Consider the following 20,943-nt stretch of genomic DNA (forward strand, 5'->3'; position numbering starts at 1 on the left):
GACAAGTCTCATACAAACCCTTGTAAAAAAGTGAATCCTACTTTAAAAAAGTGTAAAAAAAAATATTCTTTATTAATGAGATCCATTATTTTACAAAAGACTTATATGAACCTTGTAGACTTATATCTAACATTACTCTTAAAATAATATCCCCACTAAAAAAGTTATTATTCGAAGGATCTATGCAAACTTGCACACTGACAACCTACACAAATCATTATTGTGCCTAATGTATGTCATCTGTTAGCGTTTTATAGAAAACAAGGGCCGCATGTTCCTTTCGATTTATTTTCTATTTTCGAAGTATCCGGAATGAAGCCATAATAACAATATCACCTTTTAAGGCAACTTACTTGAATAAATAAAATAAAAAATCTCATTTCCTTGCTCCATTCTTGTTGTTTATACAATATTAAGCATTTGTCGACGAAAAAAACTCCAAGCAATAATTTCAAGGAAGTAATTAATGTAAAAATTTATTTTAACTATAAAAAAATTAAACAAAAATAATTTTATAAATTGACAAGGCATTATATGACTTGTCAAATCGTAAAATTATTTTTATTATAACATAAATCTAATAGATCACATGAAATCACGTCAGTTTATGAAATTTCTCCGCTCATGTAGAACTTCTAATTTATTTTTGAAAGAACTACAGTCTACAGCAGATACCATAGTAATTCCATGAGCTTGGCTAGGAACTTCACGCCGAACTGAATTCTTTATTATCAGATACCTAACAAAACGACAAGTCGGAAGCAACCTGTGGCCATTGTGAAATTAACATGACTGCTTCAGTTGCTTCTTATTTTAGCCTCAAGGAGGCAAAGAATGATAAATTAATCTTCAACCACAAGAAGAATGATTCCCAATTGCTGTAGGCTAGAACCACGAATTGATTCTTCACAATTTGACTTTTCAGTACGTCCATGTGGATTCCAAAGCTAGGCAGCCTTAAGCTTTTCCAAATTATATGGACTCGAATCTTGAGAGTAAAGTACACCATTTGGAGAAAGAACACGCCGAAGAGAGAGGAAAAAACGAGCCTGAAAACGAGAAAGTTTTGTGCCATCAAGAGAAGTTCAAATGGACAGTATTTGCAAATAACAAAGCGGGTGATGTTGTTCTAACCCATTGAAATCCCACTAGTCCGAACCAAATGCCAGGCAGGCCATATCCTCTACTGCTTACAAGCTGGTGAGGAAAAAAAATGAGGGCCTCGTTAATGAAACATTATATAAAAAAAGATACCAGAACTAGAAGAGCATGAAGCAGAGATCTACCAGCAGGAGAAGTGCACCCACGGAGAAGCATCCGCTCATTGACAAGCTAATAAATTTAAGATCCCGTCCGGCCTGCAGAAACAAAACGGACAATTTAATCACAGATTAGAAAATGAATAGGTTCTTCACAAATTTAATGGCAGATCATACAAAAGCATATGGAGATGTTAAGCCAAGTACGATAAAAGTTGACATGCAAACCAATTCTTCGTCACTACTCCCCCAGGAGCTAAAAGTAGGCATGATTCTCATATATCAAGTTTCAGCAAGCCATGGACTAGAAATATGCACAAGACATGCTAGAATAACTCCACATTAAAGTAAAACCAAGCGTACCAGCAATGTTCCCTCAAGGCTTTGAGTTGAGGGTGTGATGGCTAATGCAAGACAGAATGGAACCAGAACTTTGTGCATCTGTTTGGAACCAAAAAATAAAATATCAAGAAGAATCAGATAAGATTTAACTTTTCATCTGCACTAAATAATGACAATGCACATGTTTCCCATAGAATATCTGCACCTTGACTAATTTCCTCAGCCGTCAACTAAAAAATTGATTATGATTTATTTATTTGTTAAGTATGGGGTATATCTTAATTTTATGATTTATAAATGTCAGACAGACAAGATATATGGCATGAGACACCAATGAAACAGAGCAGATAAGATATTCTGTCCAGGTGTAGTAACTATAAATGAAAAAAAATGGCAATTTAATTCAATTTCTAGGATTTATTTGTCACTTGAGCACTGTTTCAAATGATGGAAAGAAGCACTAAAGTGGAATCTATATCTATGGAAAGGTGCAATGTGACAGCTCCAAAAACTATAAATGGACTAATAATACTCACGACAGAAACTATGAAAGTAAGAACAAACCTCCTGTATGATATTCTGATCATGTGTGAAGATTTTGGGGAACAACCAAGGAACAGATGTTCCAACAACCCCTACCAGCAAACCAAGTGTTACTCCGATGATAACAAGTGACTTTAGCAGCATTCGAGCCTGATTTATGGACTCAACCACTCAGAAAACTTTCAACAAACAAAAGTCAACATAGAGACAGACGATGTGGCATTAATACTGTCAAATAGACAGTCAGGGAAGGAGATATTTCCTGAATCATACATCAATAAGATGTAGGATAAAACATGATTGTAACGGCAACTGATGCAAACAGCAAGGAATTGGAATTGTAAAAATGACCATTACATACCTTTCCTAAATTTCGATGAACTCCATATATTGACTCTGGCATAAATGACTGTGCAGTCTGAGAGAGAGGTTCACCCCATACGGTACACATGCAGTATGTTTGAATCATGACCTAGAGTAAAAGATAAGTTGCCAATGCAAATGACCATCAGTGCTCAAAACATAGGATCTCGAGCAGGGAAGACATTAACCAAAATTACATGTATGAACAAAACTAACCTGGTGGGCAGCCATGTTGTGTGTGCCCATAGCTGTAGCAAAGTATGTAAGGAGGGAATAGAAAGCCACCTAAAGCATCAGAATGTCTCAGATAAATTAAGATACAACAGGAGGCCAGGTACTACTGCAGAATTGAGTAATACAGTAAAGTAACCTTTGATATCTTTGTTATAAACACTGGAGCAGCAAGCGCAAGTACAGATAGAAGTTCATGGGATGACGGAATAGAGATGGTAAATGCATTGTATCCTTTCTTGTTCAGAGCTTCAATCATCATATAACCTGCAATCACCTAGAAAGAATGTCGGTGAGTGGCAATGGAAAAGGAAAGGGTGTGCACATCTGCTTGGCTACAATGAGAATGCATAATCTATATTCCACATTAATGAAATTCACATCGAAATTTTAACTCAGCACACCTGTGAGACTGCAGTAGCCCATGCTGCACCAGCAATACCATAGCCTAAGAAGCTACACAGGACTACATGACCAACGATATTTATAGTACTTGTAACCATCAAACCCTTCAATGGTCCCCAGGAATCTTTCATGCCAAGACTGCGAAATGGAAGGGAAAGTGATACAAACTCAATGAAGTAACCAATGTTCCAATTTCCTCAAACCAGCCAATATCTCATTTGAGATGGGAATATCAGATAAATACTCAATTAAGTAATAAACGTTCCAATTTCATTCCACATGTCAATCTGTCATTTGAGGTGGGAAAATTAGTTGTATCATAATCAAACTCCAAGTTGTCCCAATATCTTACAAACATATATGAGACATATTTGATCACCATCAGAAATTGTGTAAAAAGGAGCATCGCACCAACCAAGGCACTGCATATTTAACAAAATTTGTCTAGTAGTTCTATCAACAACAATAATGAACAACCATAGTAACACGTGCACACAAAAAAACTGTGAGCTCATTCAGTGTAAAACATTTAGAAGAGGTAGATCATCACCTTGCACTCTGAGCAACCCATCCAACGAGAAGTGCAGGCCATGCTAAGCCTCGAATCTACCATCACAAGATCCATTTAAAAAAATCAAGGGGAGTAGAACAATAAATGTATCAGATTAAGCAGCCAGAATCCGACAGATATTGGGAAATTCTATGTCAGATTCTATGAACTTTCCAAGACAGCCAGAAAAGACAAAAGCTACAGCAAGCCATTACATAGTTGATCATACATATGATAAATATGACTAGCAACAGAAATAGTTGCATCATATATATTTGATTTTAGCACCATCTTGACTATAGTGTACTCAAGAGTTATCATAGAAGGTCATTCACGGGTATATCTGACTTCAAAATCTTTTTCAGAAAAGCAATTCCCTTCTATAACTTGGTTTTAGAGTTTAGCAGTAAGAAAGGAGAAAATCTGCACAAGAGATTCCAAACTGGCGATCTTCAAACTATAAAAGAGAACGCACGAATGATTTGAGGAGAAAATGTACCTGAACATATGTGTTTGCAGCGGGTACAACATGCGCGTTCTTCGGCCCAGTAAAAGCTAAAAAAAACAAAAGTAGGCAATTCATCAGTCATTAAATTGTGTCTCCAATTCATTTAGTATAAATGCTAGCTGTAATCTATAAGTGGTGAAAAACATTAGTCTATTGGCTCCCCCCAAAAAAAGCTGAAGACTCAGTTTAGAAATAACCAAAAATGCTCCAATATTTGTTACCTTTCAGTGCCCATGTACCAAAGAACTTTGTAAACAAAAGCATCAAGCAACCACAAGTAAAAGCAACAAAGAGCAAGTTAGATAGTTGACGTTGCACTTCATTTTTGTCCTGCACCAATGCCATATTGTCAAAAAAAAGTGGCATAGAACATGGAAGAGCTAAGAGAAATTGATAAGTCTTAGATTATCTAACACCACAGAGTTCATAAAAAATAATGAAATGTAACGTATCTAAGTGTGCTACCAACACAATTGCAACAAATTAAAGGCCTTCAACTGTGAAAGAAACTAACCTTTCTGGCAAGGGAAGTAGCAACCATATTCGAAGTAGCTATCGAAAGGAACATGAACACATAACTCATATAATCGCATACAACTGTCCCCGGACCTGTCACGGTCAAAGTATCCAATCAATCAAATATACGAATAGTATATTCTCCATCATTTTGAAAAAAAAATGGACACAGATGAAAAAATAAAAATTTTATTACGTAGATTTTATATTTATTTATTTTTTTTAAAAAGCAAATGCGCGAGATACAAATATTAATTTTTTTAATTAATTATATTAGACGTTTCTTTTTGTCAAAAGTAATACTATTTATCATTCTTTCATTATTTCATTATGAAGTGTTAAATAATTAAAAATTATTTATTATATTTTATTTATAAATCTATTATTTAATGTGAAATTAAAAATTATTAAGAGGAAGATAAATAAATTTTTCCTTTCCTTCAATTTTAGAGTGTGAAAAGTTTCCTGTCCTCACATTCTAATCGAAACCAAAAAGAAAATTTATTGTATAGTCCAATATTCTAAGGCAATACAATACCTAAAGCAGCGAGCTCAATTGAGCTACCCTGACCAATAACCGCGGTGTCAATCAGACTCATCAACGGCCCACAAATCCAGAGAGCAGTGGCGGGTCCCGTGAACTTCACAATCTCCTTCATTTGATTCCATATTTTCTGTCTGTCTTCACTCCCCGATTCCTCTCCCTCCACATCCAGAACGCTTTCGGAAAATGAAACGGTAGCATTATCATTTTCGCCAGATATTTCGGATTGGCTGACGATTAGTTCTTCGACAGGGCTAATGCATGCTGTTATTATCCGACTGCAACTATTTTTCGGCGTCGATGCGAGCAATACATTTGAAGGGAAAGGAGGGACTTGACAGCGAGGAAAAAGAGAGAGTGATCTTCGAGTTGGGCCTGGGACGAGAGGGGCGTGGGGAGGGCGAGTTATCAGGGTATTGAATTGCATTTTCTTCTCTTGTTTCCTGGCTCAGTGGAGGACTAACAAAAGTTGAAGAAGAGAAAACAAAAGCACAGGAAAACAAGCGGAGAATACAGGGGAAGGCAGGTGAGGGGGAGATTGGAGAGAGCGAATAGCCTAGTTTTCAATACTTAGAAGCAAACTTCAAAAGAATGGACGATCCCTGAGAAGTTCTTCCTCTCTCTCCTCACTCTCCCCTACTTCCTGCTCAATCTCTGAAGTTCTCTTGCAGAACTTCTTTATCACAGTCAGCCTCTCCATTCTCCTTCTACACTCCCTTTCAATCACTTTCTTTCTCTCCAGTTATCCCCACCTACCACCCACAACTCTTCCATTCTTCCCCTATCCACCTACCTATCCTTCTCCTTCTCGTCCCCAACACAAACCGCATTCTTTTCTTTATTTGTTTTTTCCTACCTGCCTCCCAACTCCAACTAGTCTTTACTCTCTTTGGCAATGAGAGTACTCAATATCCCACCAAGATCTGTAATCTGTTTCAGAATCTAGGTGGGGGTCTTCAGTTCCGCTGGCATAGCGTGAACAACGTGTGAGTTCAGTTCAGATCCATGTTCTTATTTTTCAATTTTTTGTGGATATGAGGATCGGAGGATGGAGTGTTCACTTTCTTGACTGGTTCCAGCAGTGACAGAGCTTTAAAAATTATTATTCACGACCGACTGAATGACTTCACTTGTCTTTTAACTGCTGCTAAAACAGGCTTACCATAAAATTAATATTTGGGCAAGGGCAGTCCATGTGGGCCTTTTGGAGTATATGAGGTGAATAGTAGTAATGAGATGAATAAAGTGAATTCAATTTTTTTAAATTTTAAAATATATTTTTTAAATTTTTATATCAAATATAATAAATAATTTTATTTTTATTTTATTATTTATGAACCATCTCAACCCATCTCAACTCATTTCTGAATTCAAACCGATCGTTAATAATGAGATTTGTGAGTTAGAATTTGTGAATAGTAATAATAAGTAATAGTGAGATGAGTTAAGTCAATCCAAACCGATCGTTAATTTATTATACTCACTTTGTTTGTTTATTTTCGGGCAGGTTTAAGGAGTGAGATGAGATGATAATTTTGTGAATAATAGGGAAATAGTTTGAGTTGTATTTTTTGAATTTTAGAAAATGTGAGATAAAAAGTTGAATAAAAAATATTATAAAATTAAAATATTATAAGAATATAATTGTATAATTTTATTTTTGTTTGATATTTAAAAAAGTTGTAACGATTATTTTAAAATTTTTGTATTTGAATTATATTTGAGAATAAGATGTGATGAAATAAAATCACATTACATGAGAATTTTATGTCTTATTTCATACTCTGAACCTGCCAGATTTACTTTCACGTGATTTATTAAAAAATTTAAAAAATATTATATATTTAAAATAGTATGAGTTTTGTAATACATGAACAAGTGTGTTAGCACACAAATTATTAAGAAACTTATTATAATTTAAAAAAAAATTACTAATCATTTGTTAGTATAGTTGATATAAAAATCTTCCGCATCTGCTGGATGTGTAAAAAATAATATTTTTAAATAAATTTGTTCAAACAAAATTGCATCTGAAAAATACAAAAAGATAAAAACTAAAATCCTAAATGGCAAAGTGAGTAATATAAATTAAGAAAAATAGTAACATTTCTCTTAATCTTTATTTATCTATTTGTTCATGAACTAAAAATAAAATATAAATTTTTGGTATCTTTTTTTGTTTTGAAAAAAAATGTTTATCTTTTATTTGCTAGTTGTGAATTACATTTTTTCAAGTTTTTTGGATATGCTATATACAAGCAAGTTTGAGTATTAATCTGCGCACTAATATTATTATCTTCATATTTTAAATTTAAATTAGTATTGTTTTCAATAAAATCTACTTTCTGACCAATCACATTGAATGAGTACGCGTATTAGTGCGTATAACCGTTTACAATTAGATTTTTCTTATCTGTAATGAGTTTTGTTATGTACAAACAAGTTTGCGTATCAATCTACATATTAATGTTATTACCTTCATATTCTAAATTTAAATTAATATTATTTTTAATAAAATCTAATTTATGATCAATCATATTTAATATATATACGTATTAATACGCATAAATGCTTATAATTAAATTTTTCTATATGTAATGCACTAGTGACCGAGCACATGCGACTCCTGTTGTAATGTTACTCTTTTGAATTAGCGGCGCTACTCTCATTTTGTCCCGCTGAGTAGCACCACTCTAGATCGTAGGCTATTTTATTTTATTTTATTTTTATTATTTTCATATTTTTTAATATATTTATATATATTTTAAAAAATATTAATATATTATAAATATTTTCTTAATTATTAAATAAAAAATTAAATATATAAATAATTAAAATAAGTGGATAAAATAAGAGGATAAACTAACATTTTCTTAAAAAAAAACACAAAAAAACAACTATAGAACGGTACTCTCGGTAGTTTCTGCTACTCGACACGTCATGTGGAATAAAGTGGATTCACCTTCAAACACGTCATGTGGAATAAAATGGATTCACCTTCTGAGAACACTCTCGTTATATTAATCAAAGTTAAAAAGATAATTTTGATAAATATAAAAAAATTTTGATTTTTGATTATTTTATTTATATAAATTTTTATATTAGAATATTTATTTTTTTATTATATAATAATAAAATAATATAAGATAAATTTAGTTTTAATTATTCACATTAAATCTCCACATTATATTATACATTTATTCATTATATAGTAATGAATAACTAATAATTTTAAAAATATTTAAAATTTTTAATTATTAATTTATTTAATTTTATCATATTTTACTATTTTACTTATTATATGTTAATTAATAATCATGTTCTTATTAAATTAATATATCACTAAATCAAATTAATATATTAATTGTGATAAATATGTGATAGAAAGAAAGAGAAAGATAAATAATTAATGAAATATGTATTTAATATATGTACATTAACATTCCAAATTAAAAATTTTTTTAAAAGTTACTGTAGCTAAATTCTAAATATTTAAAATTTGACTAATCTAATATGAATATATTTTACTCTTTAATAGCTAAATGCTCATCTAATAAGAGTGCTCTAACACGTCATGCTGAATTGAATTTATCCACTCCGAGAACATTTTAATCAAGTTTTTGTCCTAATTACACGTCCATACAACAAGGTGGAGAAAAGCTTCAACAACAAAAAACATTAGACACTTGGGGTTAATGAGTCCGATTTAATTCGATTTTATAAATTTTTTATAATCAAATATGTATATATCGATTTTAAAAATTTAAGAATCAATACCGAACTAACTTAATATCAAAACCAAAACTTTTGATTTTTTAATTTCGGTCTCGTACAGTTCGATTTGATTTTTATAGTTTTATAAATTATCTATATTAGTAATAATATGATATTTACATATACTAAACTATTAGTATGTTTATATTATAGTATAATTATATTATAGTAGAATTATATTATTTATAATAATTAACACATATTAGTATAGTATTGAATTTAACTATAATCTATATAAGTTCTAGATTTTTTATATGAGTATATATGAGTAAAAATGTATTTACAAAAAGAATATATATATTTATATATTATAATTTATTATACCAAAAATATATTTATCATTAATATAAATATCAAAATAAGTTTATATTAATAATTTAATATTAATGTTTATGTTTAAGATTAAAATTTTATGATATATTTATTTTATATTATAAGATTAGTTTTATGTTATATCACATATTATATTAATTTTATGTTATTAAATTAATAAAATTGAATAATAACATTAAAATTTTATATTATATTAATTACATGACTTTTTTTATTGAAAAGAAAAATAATTAAAGAAAAATTTTGAGAGAAGAAGAAAGTCATTTATTTCATGAAAATTATTTTTGTCTTCAATTTATATTATTTTATTAAATAGATGTCTTGTGTATCAACATCGCGACTTGGTGCTCAAACCACTTTCAAGAAGTCTTTTATAGCCACTGTACAGAATTTATTGTCATCCATTTCAAAAGAACAAAGGTGTTCAACTTCAACCTGCCTAACTTTGATCAGAGCTGTGCTAAGTTTCCCAATATAAATGTCAACCTTTTCTAGTCCAGTTGGTACGGAAAAGTCAGATTGAGCATCCACACAACAATACAAGAAGGAAAAATGAAGAGTCAATCAGAGTTGTTAACCCCAGAATTATAGAGGAATCGTCAAATTCGTAGGCTGGGAATTGGGATTGCAATGTTTTTCGAGAAAAGTAATATATTCTCTCGTGTACTCATTCATATCTAGCCTTATTATCATTGCATTTTTTCATCTACGATTTTCATATTAGAGAGGGATGGGTACCGATACGACTCCGCCTCGGCTATTCTTTCTTCTGGTTCTATTCCTGTCTCATTGCATAGCATGCTTCTCCGATGCAGGTGATACTGATACCATTTCGGTAGGTCAGTCACTGAAAGTGGGCGAGAGCAGATTATCTAAAGGTGGCAAATTTGAAATCGGATTTTTCACAGGCCCTCCTTCAAAAATCTTTCTGGGCTCATGTCATAAGAATTTTGATGTCAAGGACATTGTTTGGGTAGCAAATAGAGAAAACCCTTTGTCCGACCCATCTTCTTTAAGCCTCAAGTTCTCAGAAGATGGTAATCTAGTTCTGCTTGAAAGTTCATCCAAAACACCATTTTGGTCGACAAATTTGACGTATACCCTTCCAAACTCCACTGAAGGAGTAATTCTAGACGATGGAAATTTTGTTTTAAGAGATGGCTCGAACCATTCCACCATATTTTGGGAGAGTTTCGACCATCCAACCAATGTATGGTTGCCAGGTGCGAAGCTTGGGATCGATAAGATTACTGGAAAAGCGAAGCAGTTTGTTTCATGGAAAAGTTCAGAAGATCCTGCACCGGGCATGTTCTCGTTCGGGTTAGACCCAAGTGGAAGCAGCCAGTTAATCTTACAGTGGAACAGGTCCCAAGTGTATTGGAGTACTGGAGTTTGGAATGAAAAATCTTTCAGCTTGGCTCCTGATATGGTGATGAATGATATCAACTTCAGTTTTGTGTCAGATGAAAATGAAAGCTATTTTACTTATTCTGTTGGAACTAATTATTCCAGATATATGTTTGTCCTTGAGCCTTCTGGAAAGATCCAGCTACTGACGTGGTCGGATGGCCCTTGGAATTGGACTGTAACTTGGTCTCGACCGGAAAGCCCGTCGGAAGTCTATGCGTTATGTGGTAAATTTGGCGTGTATCAGGAAAACTTCTCAAACCCCTGTGCATGTCTAAAAGGTTTTGAAGGATTTCCGATTGAAGACAGAGCCCAAGATGATTGGTCAGGTGGATGTGTGAGGAAATCCCCTTTGCAATGTGAGAATGGTACGAATGCTAATGGCCAAAAAGATTGGTTCCTGAAAATACCGAACGTCAGATTGCCTATTAATCCAAAAGCATACCCGGCAGCGAATGCTAAAAGGTGTGAATTTGCTTGCATGAATGTTTGCTCTTGCCCTGCTTATGCACACAACAGCAGCGGATGCATGATATGGGAAGGAGGGCTTTTGAACTTACAGCAACTTTCAGAAGGTCGCGAGGCCGGACAAGATATCTATCTCAGGCTTGCTGCTGATGAGCGTCAAAGTACCAAACGTAGGATGAATTGAATTCTTCATAATTTTCTTGTCATCTTCATTCTGAATGCATGCTTAATTCTTTTATGCTTGAGCTAATTGTGATTCTAATCATCATAATCAGGCAACCGCTGGAAAGTATGGCTTGTAGCCGTGCTGGTCGCTGCAACAGGGATAATTAACTTATGCCTCTGCATTTATTTTTCACGCCTGGGAAAGCGCAAAGTCCAAGGTAAGTTCTAGCGATGCATAACAACTTCTTATTTGTGTTTGTAGATTTAGTGGATCACTAATAAAGAAAAATCTCTGCCTAATCTTAGATAAGAAAAAAACTGTGACATGTCCTTGTTCTTGGGAGTGTTTATTCGAGACATTTTTCAATTTTTTCTCATGACTGACAATGTAAAGCTCATTGGTTAGTGAAAAGAGTCTTCACGCTCTTGAAGCAACGAGAACCAAGTTTGTGGGGGTCCTCCCACAAACTTCACCAAGCACTAGCAAAACTACTTTAGTAGATTTTCCATTAATATGACAAGACTTGTAATTTTGTATCAAACAGGAGAGGTCCAAGAGAAGGCTACAAGCAATGATCTACTGTTATTTGATTTTAATACTGAACTCGGTGGAATGAAGGATGTTGAGTTACCACTATTCAGTTATGAGAGTGTATCAGCTGCGACTAATAATTTCTCAACCGAGAATAAGCTTGGACGAGGAGGTTTTGGACCAGTCTACAAGGTATGTTTTATCTTCCTAATGAATGATCTCCAAAAATATCAGTAACCAATAATGGTAAACATTCAATAAAAACTTAAAGAGCTTATAGTTCTGTCTCACAGGGAAAGTTACTTAATGGGGAGGAAATTGCAGTGAAAATGCTTTCAAAAAGATCAGGACAGGGGCTTGAGGAATTCAGAAATGAGGCAACACTAATTGCAAAACTCCAGCATACAAATCTTGTCAGACTCTTGGGTTGCTGTATGGAGCAAGATGAAAAGATATTGATATACGAGTATATGCCCAATAAGAGTCTGGATTCCTACCTTTTTGGTGTGTCAACGTTTTGTCATCTTGATGCTTTATATATAAATATATATATATATATATATATATATATTATATTTCAGGTTTTAGTCTTTTGGCTTCTTGGGTACTAATTTCCTTGGTTGTATCATTTAAACAGATGCCGATCCCATCAAGAAAAAGATGTTAGATTGGGGGATACGCATGCGCATTATTGAAGGGATTGCTCAGGGGCTTCTTTATCTTCATCAATATTCAAGGCTACGAATCATACATAGAGATTTAAAACCTAGTAACATTCTCTTGGATGGTGAAATGAATCCGAAAATATCAGATTTTGGCATGGCACGAATAGTTGGAGATAATGCAACACAAGCAGACACAAATAGGATCGTTGGAACTTAGTAAGTATGCAATCTATTTCACTTTCTTATATGTATTACTGTCAGCTACTAAAAAGAACATACCACACTGATTTTGGAATCCAGTGGCTACATGTCTCCGGAATATGCTATGGAAGGTCGATACTCGATAAAGTCTGATGTGTTTAGCTTTGGAGTAGTGTTACTTGAGATTGTGAGTGGCAAGAAGAATAAAGGCTTCAATAGCAACGAGTCATTCGGTCTTCTCATATATGTACGTTTAGCTAGCTAGCTCCTTTATATCCTCTCTAATTAAGGCTTTAGTCTTTATATGTGAAATGCTTTAGTCCTTGATTAAATCTACAATGATTTGAAATGATAACAGGCTTGGGAGTTGTGGAGAGAAGATCGAAGTGTAGAATTGATGGATCTTACAATTGGTTATCCTTCTTCAACTTCCATGATAATGAAATTCATTAACATCGGGCTTCTTTGTGTTCAAGAGAAACCAGCCGACCGACCTACCATGAGTGATGTAGTCTCAATGATAAGCAATGAACAAACACCTCTACCAGTACCCAAGCAACCTGCTTTTACCATAGGCGGGAATTCGATGGACACAAATTCAACAACTAGCAGTGCAGAGGATTGCTCAGTAAACGATGTAACTGTTTCGATTATGGAAGCTCGATGACTCTTTTCTTTATATTTATTTTAAGACAACTAGGCATTTTCTTGAATCACCATTTGTATCTATTTTTTTTGTTTTATTTGGTGCGAGTATAATAATATTCCTTGACATTTTTGCACGGCTATTAGCACATTAGTTGATGTTTGGGAAGTGTAGAATAAAAAATTTGATTTAGGTTGGGTTTGAATACTGAGATGAGATGAGATGAGATGAGATGATTTTAGATGAAAAATAATGCTACTTTGATATTTTATTTTGACACATCATGTATTTTATTTTATTTTTAATTTTTTTCATTACTAAATAGTTAAGAAAGTGACTATTAGTGTATTGATTTTTTTTATATTTTTTAAAAATATTTTAAAATGATAAAAAAATATGAATAAAAAAATTTTTAAAAAAATGAAAAATTGATTTTGGCCTATCAGTAACTTGCAGCGGGCAGATATGAGCGGCAAAGTAGCACCGCTCTTTAGATGAAAATTGAATAAAATATTATTAGAATATTATTTTTTAATATTATTATTGTTTTGGTATTTGAAAAATTTTAATTATTTATTATATTTTGTGTAAAAATTTAAAAAAATTATAATGATAAGATGAGATGGAATGATTCTTAAATCCAAACCGCACCTTATATATCTTTCATATATATTGTTGATTTGAAACGACAGTTCATATTGAACTAAAGAAATGGAAACGAGTAATAATAGAAGACATAATTCATGACTTTTATTGAAAGTCACCCAAGATTTTGTCATGAATCATGATCCAACAAATACTTTATTTATCATAATTGGCATATAGCAATGAATTATTTATCATTAAATTTCCGCTCTTGGGGAAAACTTTCTTATGAAATTGAAACAAACAATTACAAGAGAAACAAATACCATCTAATACCTTTCGCTCTAACACTAGAGATTATCTAGCCCCTTGGCCTCATAACGGCATCGAAGAATGAATACAAACCTAACTTACAGCAGCGAGCTCAAAAAGGCTATGCCAATATTGATGGTAGAATGCAGCTCGTAAGACGTAGGCAAGAATATTGGACTTCACATCCTTGGGAACTTCGTATATTGTTCTTTGTCGTTGTATCATGATATGGATTCCAAAACTAAGCAGCTTTAAGCTTCCCCAGTCTGTACTGGCTCGTATCTTCGGAGTGCAGCATGCCATTAGGAGAAAGAAGACGCCGGAGAGCAAGGAAAAACCGGGCCTGAAAAGAAGATATTTTGTTCTGGGTAAGTCCAAGTCAGCGATTTTTTGAACGTGGGAGTTGTAAGGATGTATGTTAGTCTTACCCATTGAAATCCGACGAGTGCAAGCCAGCAACCTGTCAAGCCGGATCCTCTTACAAGCTGGTAACGAGAAGAATAGGAGAGCGATGTTAATGCATAAAAAGTAACCAAGGTGTTTCAAAAAAAAAAAAAAAAAGAGAGAGAGAGAGAGAGAGAAGGTCTTCAAGGAACCAAGAAATTAGAGATAGATATCGACCAGAAGGAGAAGAGCACCCAAAGAAAAGCATCCGCTCATTGATAAGCTAATAAATTTGAGATCCCGTCCAGCCTGCATCATAAAACAAGATATAATAATGCTGCATCAAAAGTGGCAGCATTCATTTTATGCAACAGGGTCATCACTATACAAATAGTAATTGGAACGTTTGGCTAAGCAAGTTACAAATAAGCAGCATATAGTTGGGGAACTGTGCATGTTTTTTTTTTCCCGGTAATCAGAGGATAGCATAACAGTCCCTTTCGAGAACAACATCACGTATCTTCCCGCATTGACATGGTTATCCATGTTTAGCGTTAGTATTTCTTTGTCCAAAGCACAGGAAGCAGAATAAATCACTCGAAAGGGGAAACTTTTCAAGGAAATGTTGGAATTGAGGTTATCGGGCATACCAGCAATGTCCCCTCCAGGCTATGAGTACAAGGTGTTATAGCCAATGAAAGAAAGAACAGAATCAATACTTTGTGCATCTGCAGAGACACCACATCAGATATATCAGCCTGTTGGTTGCATAAAAATATGAAAATGTATTCTACATCTATAGAATATTTTCAGCTTACTAGAGTCATTTTCTCTCATTTCAGCTCTGCTGTTGTAGATAATGCAAAGTACTTCTCATGATTTTATAAACAGATCCATTTGCCAGTGGATAACAGCAGAAATACTCTCAACCATCCCAAGACTAAAGACATTAAGGGTCATCTAATTTGAATTTCTGTGTCATTTAATATTTTGAAATAAGGGCACAAAAAAGGACCTCAGATTAGCCGAATGGGACACAAGTACAACAGGTTCCAAGTCAAGCCACATTTGGTTATCTGACAACATTATTAAGAGCCAAACTAATGTATGAAGCAGGAATCATGTCCCACTTATGCAGATATATTTGGTGCAAAGTTTCAAAAATTATAAACCCACAATTAAGCAATATAAGACCTTCCATTGTTAATTATGACACATCATGATTGTTTTGTACAAAAATGAATTGTTGAGAAATGTAATAAATATACTTGAATAAACTCAAAACTTAAGAACTAACCTCTTGTATGACATTAAGATCAGTTGTAAACATTTGGGGAAGCAACCAAGGAATAGACATTCCAATAGTCCCTATTGTTAATCCAAGTATAGCTCCAATTATCACCAGTGACTTTAGCAGCATTCGAGCCTGTATGATATCATAAACATTTTAGAAGACTTCCAATGAAAATAGTTCAATATAGAGACAGAATCCACTACTTGAACTTTATATTCGATAGTTTTTTTATGAGTAACTTTTTATTAAATAGTATAATATTTAATAGCATATCCATCATAAATGATATCCTGACAAATCAATTCTTGGATGTGACATTAGTGCCAAGTGATCCAACCAAGGTATAAGGTACAGTGCATCAGCAGAAGATGAACATCACTGACCTTCTCCAGACTTCGGTCAACTCCATTCAGTAACTCTGGCATGAATGATTGTGCAGTTTGAGAGAGAGGCTCACCCCACACCACACACATACCATACGTTTGAATCATGACCTGGAGTGGTTTGTACAATTTAAATGCACGTTAATTCAAACAGATAAGGAGCACAACGAGGATGAAAGTAATAGTAAGTCCTACTTTAAGTAGAGCCAACCTGATGAGCCGCCACTGTACTTGTGCCCATAGCTGTAGCGAAATATGTCATGAGAGAATAGAAAGCCACCTACACCAGAAACATATACGCATAAATTCATCCCCATATAAGCAGATACAGAATAGAGCCAAGTAAAACGCAGCAAACCTTTGAGAACATTGTTATAAACACTGGAGCAGCAATTGCAAATATCTGCAGAAATTCATTGGGTGATGGAACAGAGATAGCGAAAGCACTATATCCTTTCTTGTTCAGAGCTTCAATCATCATATACGCTGCAACAAGCTGGAGTATATTACACAGATTAGTGACAACTCTAGAAGTACTGGGTATTGAGCACATTAAGAAGGCATCAGCTAATAAATAATCATACTTGTGATGCCATTGTTGCCCAAGCTGCGCCAGTGATACCATAGTGTAACATACTGCACAGGACTACATGACCAACTCCATTAACAGCACTAGCTACCACCAAAGCTTTAAGGGGTCCCAAGGAATCTTTCATGCCAAGACTAGGAATCAGAAGAAGAATTTTTCGCATTAGGGGCTGATTGCATGCATCTTCTAATTAATCTCATTAATTTTTCATCCTACAAGAGCTTCTTTGGTGTTGAGAGGATAAGATGCTAACATTTAAAGTTACTGCTAGAGAGAATATATAAACAATTCTTTTCCAATCTCTCTTCTTTTTTAATTTTCCTATCTTCATGATCCTGCGAATCAAGCCTAAGGATCCAGGATCATCCACTTTAAAGTTCAAATTACGCAAGTAAAAACTTTAACAGAAAGGAGAATTAACTAAGTAGATGTAAAAATTGTCAAACATAGACACAATCAGCTCACATCGGGAGAATTTTCAGTGTAAAAAAAAACATGCAGCGCCAAAGCTATAATATATGGAACACGATTGATATGGAAGTGCATAGAAGCTACAATATGTCTTATAGTAACAAAGTAAGTTTTTGTTAAAAAACACCAAGGCACTGCCAACATGTAAATGGGTGATGCAATGGGAAAAATATACATATAATATCTGTACCTTGCACTTTGAGCAACCAACCCAAAAAGAACTGCAGGCCATGCTAAGCCTCGAATCTACCAACAGAGGCATAATATTTAGTTAAAAATTACTTCAAAGGCAGTAACCAGAGAGTATCTTAACAATAATGGAAAAATGGCAGGCAGAACAATATGTCAAAGCAATCACTTACTTAAGCAGATAATAAACTTAATTAAAAAAAGCAAGGAGAAACACTTCTCCAGATATACTTGTCTTCAAGAGGAAAAAGTTGAGACAGATACCCATTTCGTTGTAAATTTCTTTTGAATATAATGGTGGGGGACAAAATGAGCAGAAACTTACAGCCAATACGTAGATGTCAAAGTATTAACCAGTGTAAATATTGTTAGTTAGTTTTTTATTAGCCCACATCAGCAGCGCAGTGCAGTCCAGTCCAGTCAGCAGCATTGAAAGAGAGTTGTATTTTCCCTCTCTATTCTTTCATTTGGTGTTTGTATATAAACAGAGTTGATCTTCTGAATAACTAATCAATGAGAATCAGTTTCTTCTCTTCATCTTCTTCCCGGTATAAAACTTGGTTTTATTAACATGGTATAGGAGCATGCTTAGTTCTTTCATGGCATCCACTTTCATTTCCATATATAGAACAGATCAAACGGTGGAAAGGAAGATATTGATATCAGGCAAAGCATAATTGAATTGTATGCTATAAAAATAACAATCTTAAATATTGATTGTTTTATGGGAAAGGATATGAACCTGGACATATTTACTTGCTACTGGTACCATATGCACATTCTTTGGCCCAGCAAAAGCTGGAAAAAAACAAAGAGGAAAAAGAAAACAATCTTAGCAAACTCATCAGTCGCCTCTGCTATGTAAATTGTAATTGATCTGCTGCCAGTTCTTATAAAAAGATATATAAAGTGGTGAAAACGCTTATATAATAATTGACATCTGCCCAGTTTTTCAAAGCAACTAAAAGGGTTACCAATCTTTATTACCAGTCAGTGCCCATGGACCCAGGAACTGCGTAAACAAAAGCATCAAAGTGCCACAAGTTAGCCCTACAAAGAGCAAGATAGATATTTGATGCTGCACTCCATCTTTATCCTGCATTAGTACCATTTAGTGAAAATGCAGCATAGAGCCGAAAAATGCAAAAAGGAATTGATGTCATTCTACAGAAGCAATGTAAAAGACTTTTTCCTTAACAAAGTCTTTTTCCTTAAAAGTAAGTATATGGCTGTGTTTCATTTACAAGGCACCACAAAATTGTTTAAAACAATTATGCGTTTGTAAATTCACCGATCACCACAATACATAAATAATAAAACCTTTTAACAGCTCAGAGAACTAACCCGTTTGGCAAGCGAAGTGGCAACCATATTTGAGGTGGCAATTGAAAGGAACATGAACAAGAGATTCATATTATCACAAAAGACCGTTCCAGGACCTGCCCATTCAAAAGCACCATCAATTTGATCCATGTCCACCACTCAAAACAATTAAATATCACCCTCCAGTAACCCAGTTAGTCACGAAGAAATTCCGGACCATTGGATTGAAACGAAAACAATCGAGACACACACACACACACACACACACACACATATTCATACATATATATAATCTCAACGGAACTGAGCCAATTATATAGGTGTACGGAACATCCAAGCAATTAGATTCAGAATATGATTAGACTTAAGTTCGTTGTCTTACCTACATTTTCCAAGCAACCAAACAGACAATTAATAACTTTTCGAAACCTACCTAAAGCAGCAAGCTCCGTCGAGCTTCCCCGACCGATCACAGCCGTGGAGATGAGACTCATCAACGGGCCACAGATCCAGAGCCCCGTGGCGGGCCCCGAAAACATCACGATCTCCTTCATTTGGTTCCATATGCTCTGACTCGCCAACTCCTGCCGCTTCGACGCCACGACCTCCGCCACTACTTCTTCGGTTGAGTTTGACGAAACCGTAGGAACATTGCCATCGTCTTCGCTAGTTCCTTCAAACTTATCATCGAGAAGTTCATGGCTATGACTACTAATGCAAGCGATTAGTGTCCGATTGCGACGATTCTTTACCGGAGAGAAACAAATACTCGGCAGAGTGATAGAGTTGGGGACTTGCCGAGATAATAACTGGTTGTTGAAGAAGGTTGAAGGGCGACAGAGTTGTCGGATAGTGGGGCTTCGGACTGGGGTGTGGGACGGGGGAGCTAGGGTCTTGAGCTGCATTTTGTAGCTGGAAATGGATGTGGAGAAATGTGGGCTCTGAGAGAGAGCGAGAGAGGAAATCGAGGTTGGAAAAGAGAGAGAGTAGACCCGAGCGGTTTATAAACAATGTGATTTTCATTTGAATGGAGGAGCCGTGTGAAAGGTTGGCGGCTCTGGTTTGGCTCCTCTCCTCTCGTGCAACAATGATAAAGGTGACGTTTGAATTTAAAGATGAATTAAGATAAATTGTGAATAATAATGATATGAATTATGAATAATAATAAATTTTATAAATTAAAATTATTAAATAATAATAAATAATAGTGATAAGAGTTAAAATAAGTTAGAAATACAAACGAAGCCTAACACTGCTGATCCTATGGCCACTTAATAATATTAGTTGTCCAACTACCTTCTCGCTCGCGCTCCCATGGATTCCATCTAACTGCAAGTATTGTCGAGGCTGCGAACTTGTGTGCACGTGCCAATCTGCAATTCTAAAGCCCCGTTTAGATATAATTGATATCACAATTTCATTATTTCATATAATTATTATAAATTTTTATATAAAATATAATAAATAATTTAATCTTTTTAAATTATAAAATAATAATAATATTAAAAAATAATATTCTAACATTATTTTATCTAATTTTTAACTTTTATTTCAATCCATCTCTTCTATTAGATCATTAAAGGTGAGTGTAATATTTGGTAATTAAAAAACTTTTGAGATGAATTACATGTTTATTTGAGTTGCATGGAATACAAAATGAGACATGTTTTTTGGGAATGCAATGTTGTGGCTGACATTCTTGCCAAGTAGGAGTTAGTGGTTCTAACATGGATTAGTCTGATGATCATTTGCTACCTAGTAATTTAAGAGGTTTTCTTCGTCTGGACATAATTAGTCTTTCTTATTTGCGAATGTCGTAAAAGTATTCGGATGTGTTCCTTTTTCTTGATTAATTATTTATCTAATTCTTTTATTGTATATGTTTTGCTTGAGGGATTTATTTGTTTTGTCTAGGGTTGGAGTCTTGGGTTTTGTTATGTAACTGGATGAAATTAAGTATT

The 20,943-nt window shown here is 34.1% G+C and overlaps 3 protein-coding genes across 3 annotated transcripts; 1 reads left to right on the forward strand and 2 right to left on the reverse strand.

Moving 5' to 3' along the window:
- Positions 1-705: 705 nt before the first annotated feature.
- LOC108986978 (protein DETOXIFICATION 46, chloroplastic-like) lies at positions 706-5,979 on the reverse strand. The gene is made up of 14 exons (XM_018959796.2): positions 5,256-5,979; positions 4,716-4,810; positions 4,423-4,531; positions 4,193-4,248; positions 3,694-3,749; positions 3,143-3,281; positions 2,878-3,015; positions 2,724-2,792; positions 2,506-2,616; positions 2,166-2,294; positions 1,623-1,700; positions 1,287-1,358; positions 1,135-1,197; positions 706-1,049 (listed from the first exon to the last, which is right to left on the reverse strand). The coding sequence occupies exons 1-14, from the start codon at positions 5,686-5,688 to the stop codon at positions 948-950; spliced, it is 1,650 nt and encodes a 549-aa protein (XP_018815341.2). The 5' UTR covers positions 5,689-5,979; the 3' UTR covers positions 706-947.
- A 3,894-nt stretch (positions 5,980-9,873) lies between these two features.
- On the forward strand, positions 9,874-13,643 carry LOC108986975 (receptor-like serine/threonine-protein kinase SD1-8). The gene is made up of 7 exons (XM_018959794.2): positions 9,874-11,413; positions 11,519-11,626; positions 11,954-12,132; positions 12,234-12,444; positions 12,578-12,821; positions 12,906-13,053; positions 13,165-13,643. The coding sequence occupies exons 1-7, from the start codon at positions 10,099-10,101 to the stop codon at positions 13,471-13,473; spliced, it is 2,514 nt and encodes an 837-aa protein (XP_018815339.2). The 5' UTR covers positions 9,874-10,098; the 3' UTR covers positions 13,474-13,643.
- Positions 13,644-14,222: 579 nt separating this feature from the next.
- On the reverse strand, positions 14,223-20,047 carry LOC108986977 (protein DETOXIFICATION 46, chloroplastic-like). Its single transcript, XM_018959795.2, has 14 exons — positions 19,416-20,047; positions 19,004-19,098; positions 18,647-18,755; positions 18,402-18,457; positions 17,661-17,716; positions 16,995-17,133; positions 16,769-16,906; positions 16,622-16,690; positions 16,411-16,521; positions 16,031-16,159; positions 15,384-15,461; positions 14,971-15,042; positions 14,778-14,834; positions 14,223-14,692 (listed from the first exon to the last, which is right to left on the reverse strand). The coding sequence occupies exons 1-14, from the start codon at positions 19,885-19,887 to the stop codon at positions 14,591-14,593; spliced, it is 1,683 nt and encodes a 560-aa protein (XP_018815340.2). The 5' UTR covers positions 19,888-20,047; the 3' UTR covers positions 14,223-14,590.
- Positions 20,048-20,943: the final 896 nt, after the last annotated feature.

This window comes from Juglans regia, chromosome 13, assembly GCF_001411555.2.
Source record: "Juglans regia cultivar Chandler chromosome 13, Walnut 2.0, whole genome shotgun sequence".
In the NCBI taxonomy this organism is placed as follows: domain Eukaryota; kingdom Viridiplantae; phylum Streptophyta; class Magnoliopsida; order Fagales; family Juglandaceae; genus Juglans; species Juglans regia.

What these genes read in the sequence shown, in the direction of transcription:
- LOC108986978 (XM_018959796.2), bottom strand. Translation starts at nt 5,688, where the DNA reads ATGCAATTCAATACCCTGATAACTCGCCCTCCCCACGCCCCTCTCGTC. An exon ending in CTACTTCCCTTGCCAGAAAG is followed by an intron (nt 4,532 to 4,715) that starts GTTAGTTTCTTT and finishes GCATTGGTGCAG; the next exon opens with GACAAAAATGAAGTGCAACG. An exon ending in TGGGTGCACTTCTCCTGCTG is followed by an intron (nt 1,198 to 1,286) that starts GTAGATCTCTGC and finishes TTTCCTCACCAG; the next exon opens with CTTGTAAGCAGTAGAGGATA.
- LOC108986975 (XM_018959794.2), top strand. Translation starts at nt 10,099, where the DNA reads ATGGGTACCGATACGACTCCGCCTCGGCTATTCTTTCTTCTGGTTCTA. An exon ending in TCTGGATTCCTACCTTTTTG is followed by an intron (nt 12,445 to 12,577) that starts GTGTGTCAACGT and finishes TCATTTAAACAG; the next exon opens with ATGCCGATCCCATCAAGAAA. An exon ending in CATTCGGTCTTCTCATATAT is followed by an intron (nt 13,054 to 13,164) that starts GTACGTTTAGCT and finishes AAATGATAACAG; the next exon opens with GCTTGGGAGTTGTGGAGAGA.
- LOC108986977 (XM_018959795.2), bottom strand. Translation starts at nt 19,887, where the DNA reads ATGCAGCTCAAGACCCTAGCTCCCCCGTCCCACACCCCAGTCCGAAGC. An exon ending in GGGTCCATGGGCACTGACTG is followed by an intron (nt 18,458 to 18,646) that starts GTAATAAAGATT and finishes GTTTTTTTCCAG; the next exon opens with CTTTTGCTGGGCCAAAGAAT. An exon ending in GGGCAACAATGGCATCACAA is followed by an intron (nt 16,907 to 16,994) that starts GTATGATTATTT and finishes AATATACTCCAG; the next exon opens with CTTGTTGCAGCGTATATGAT.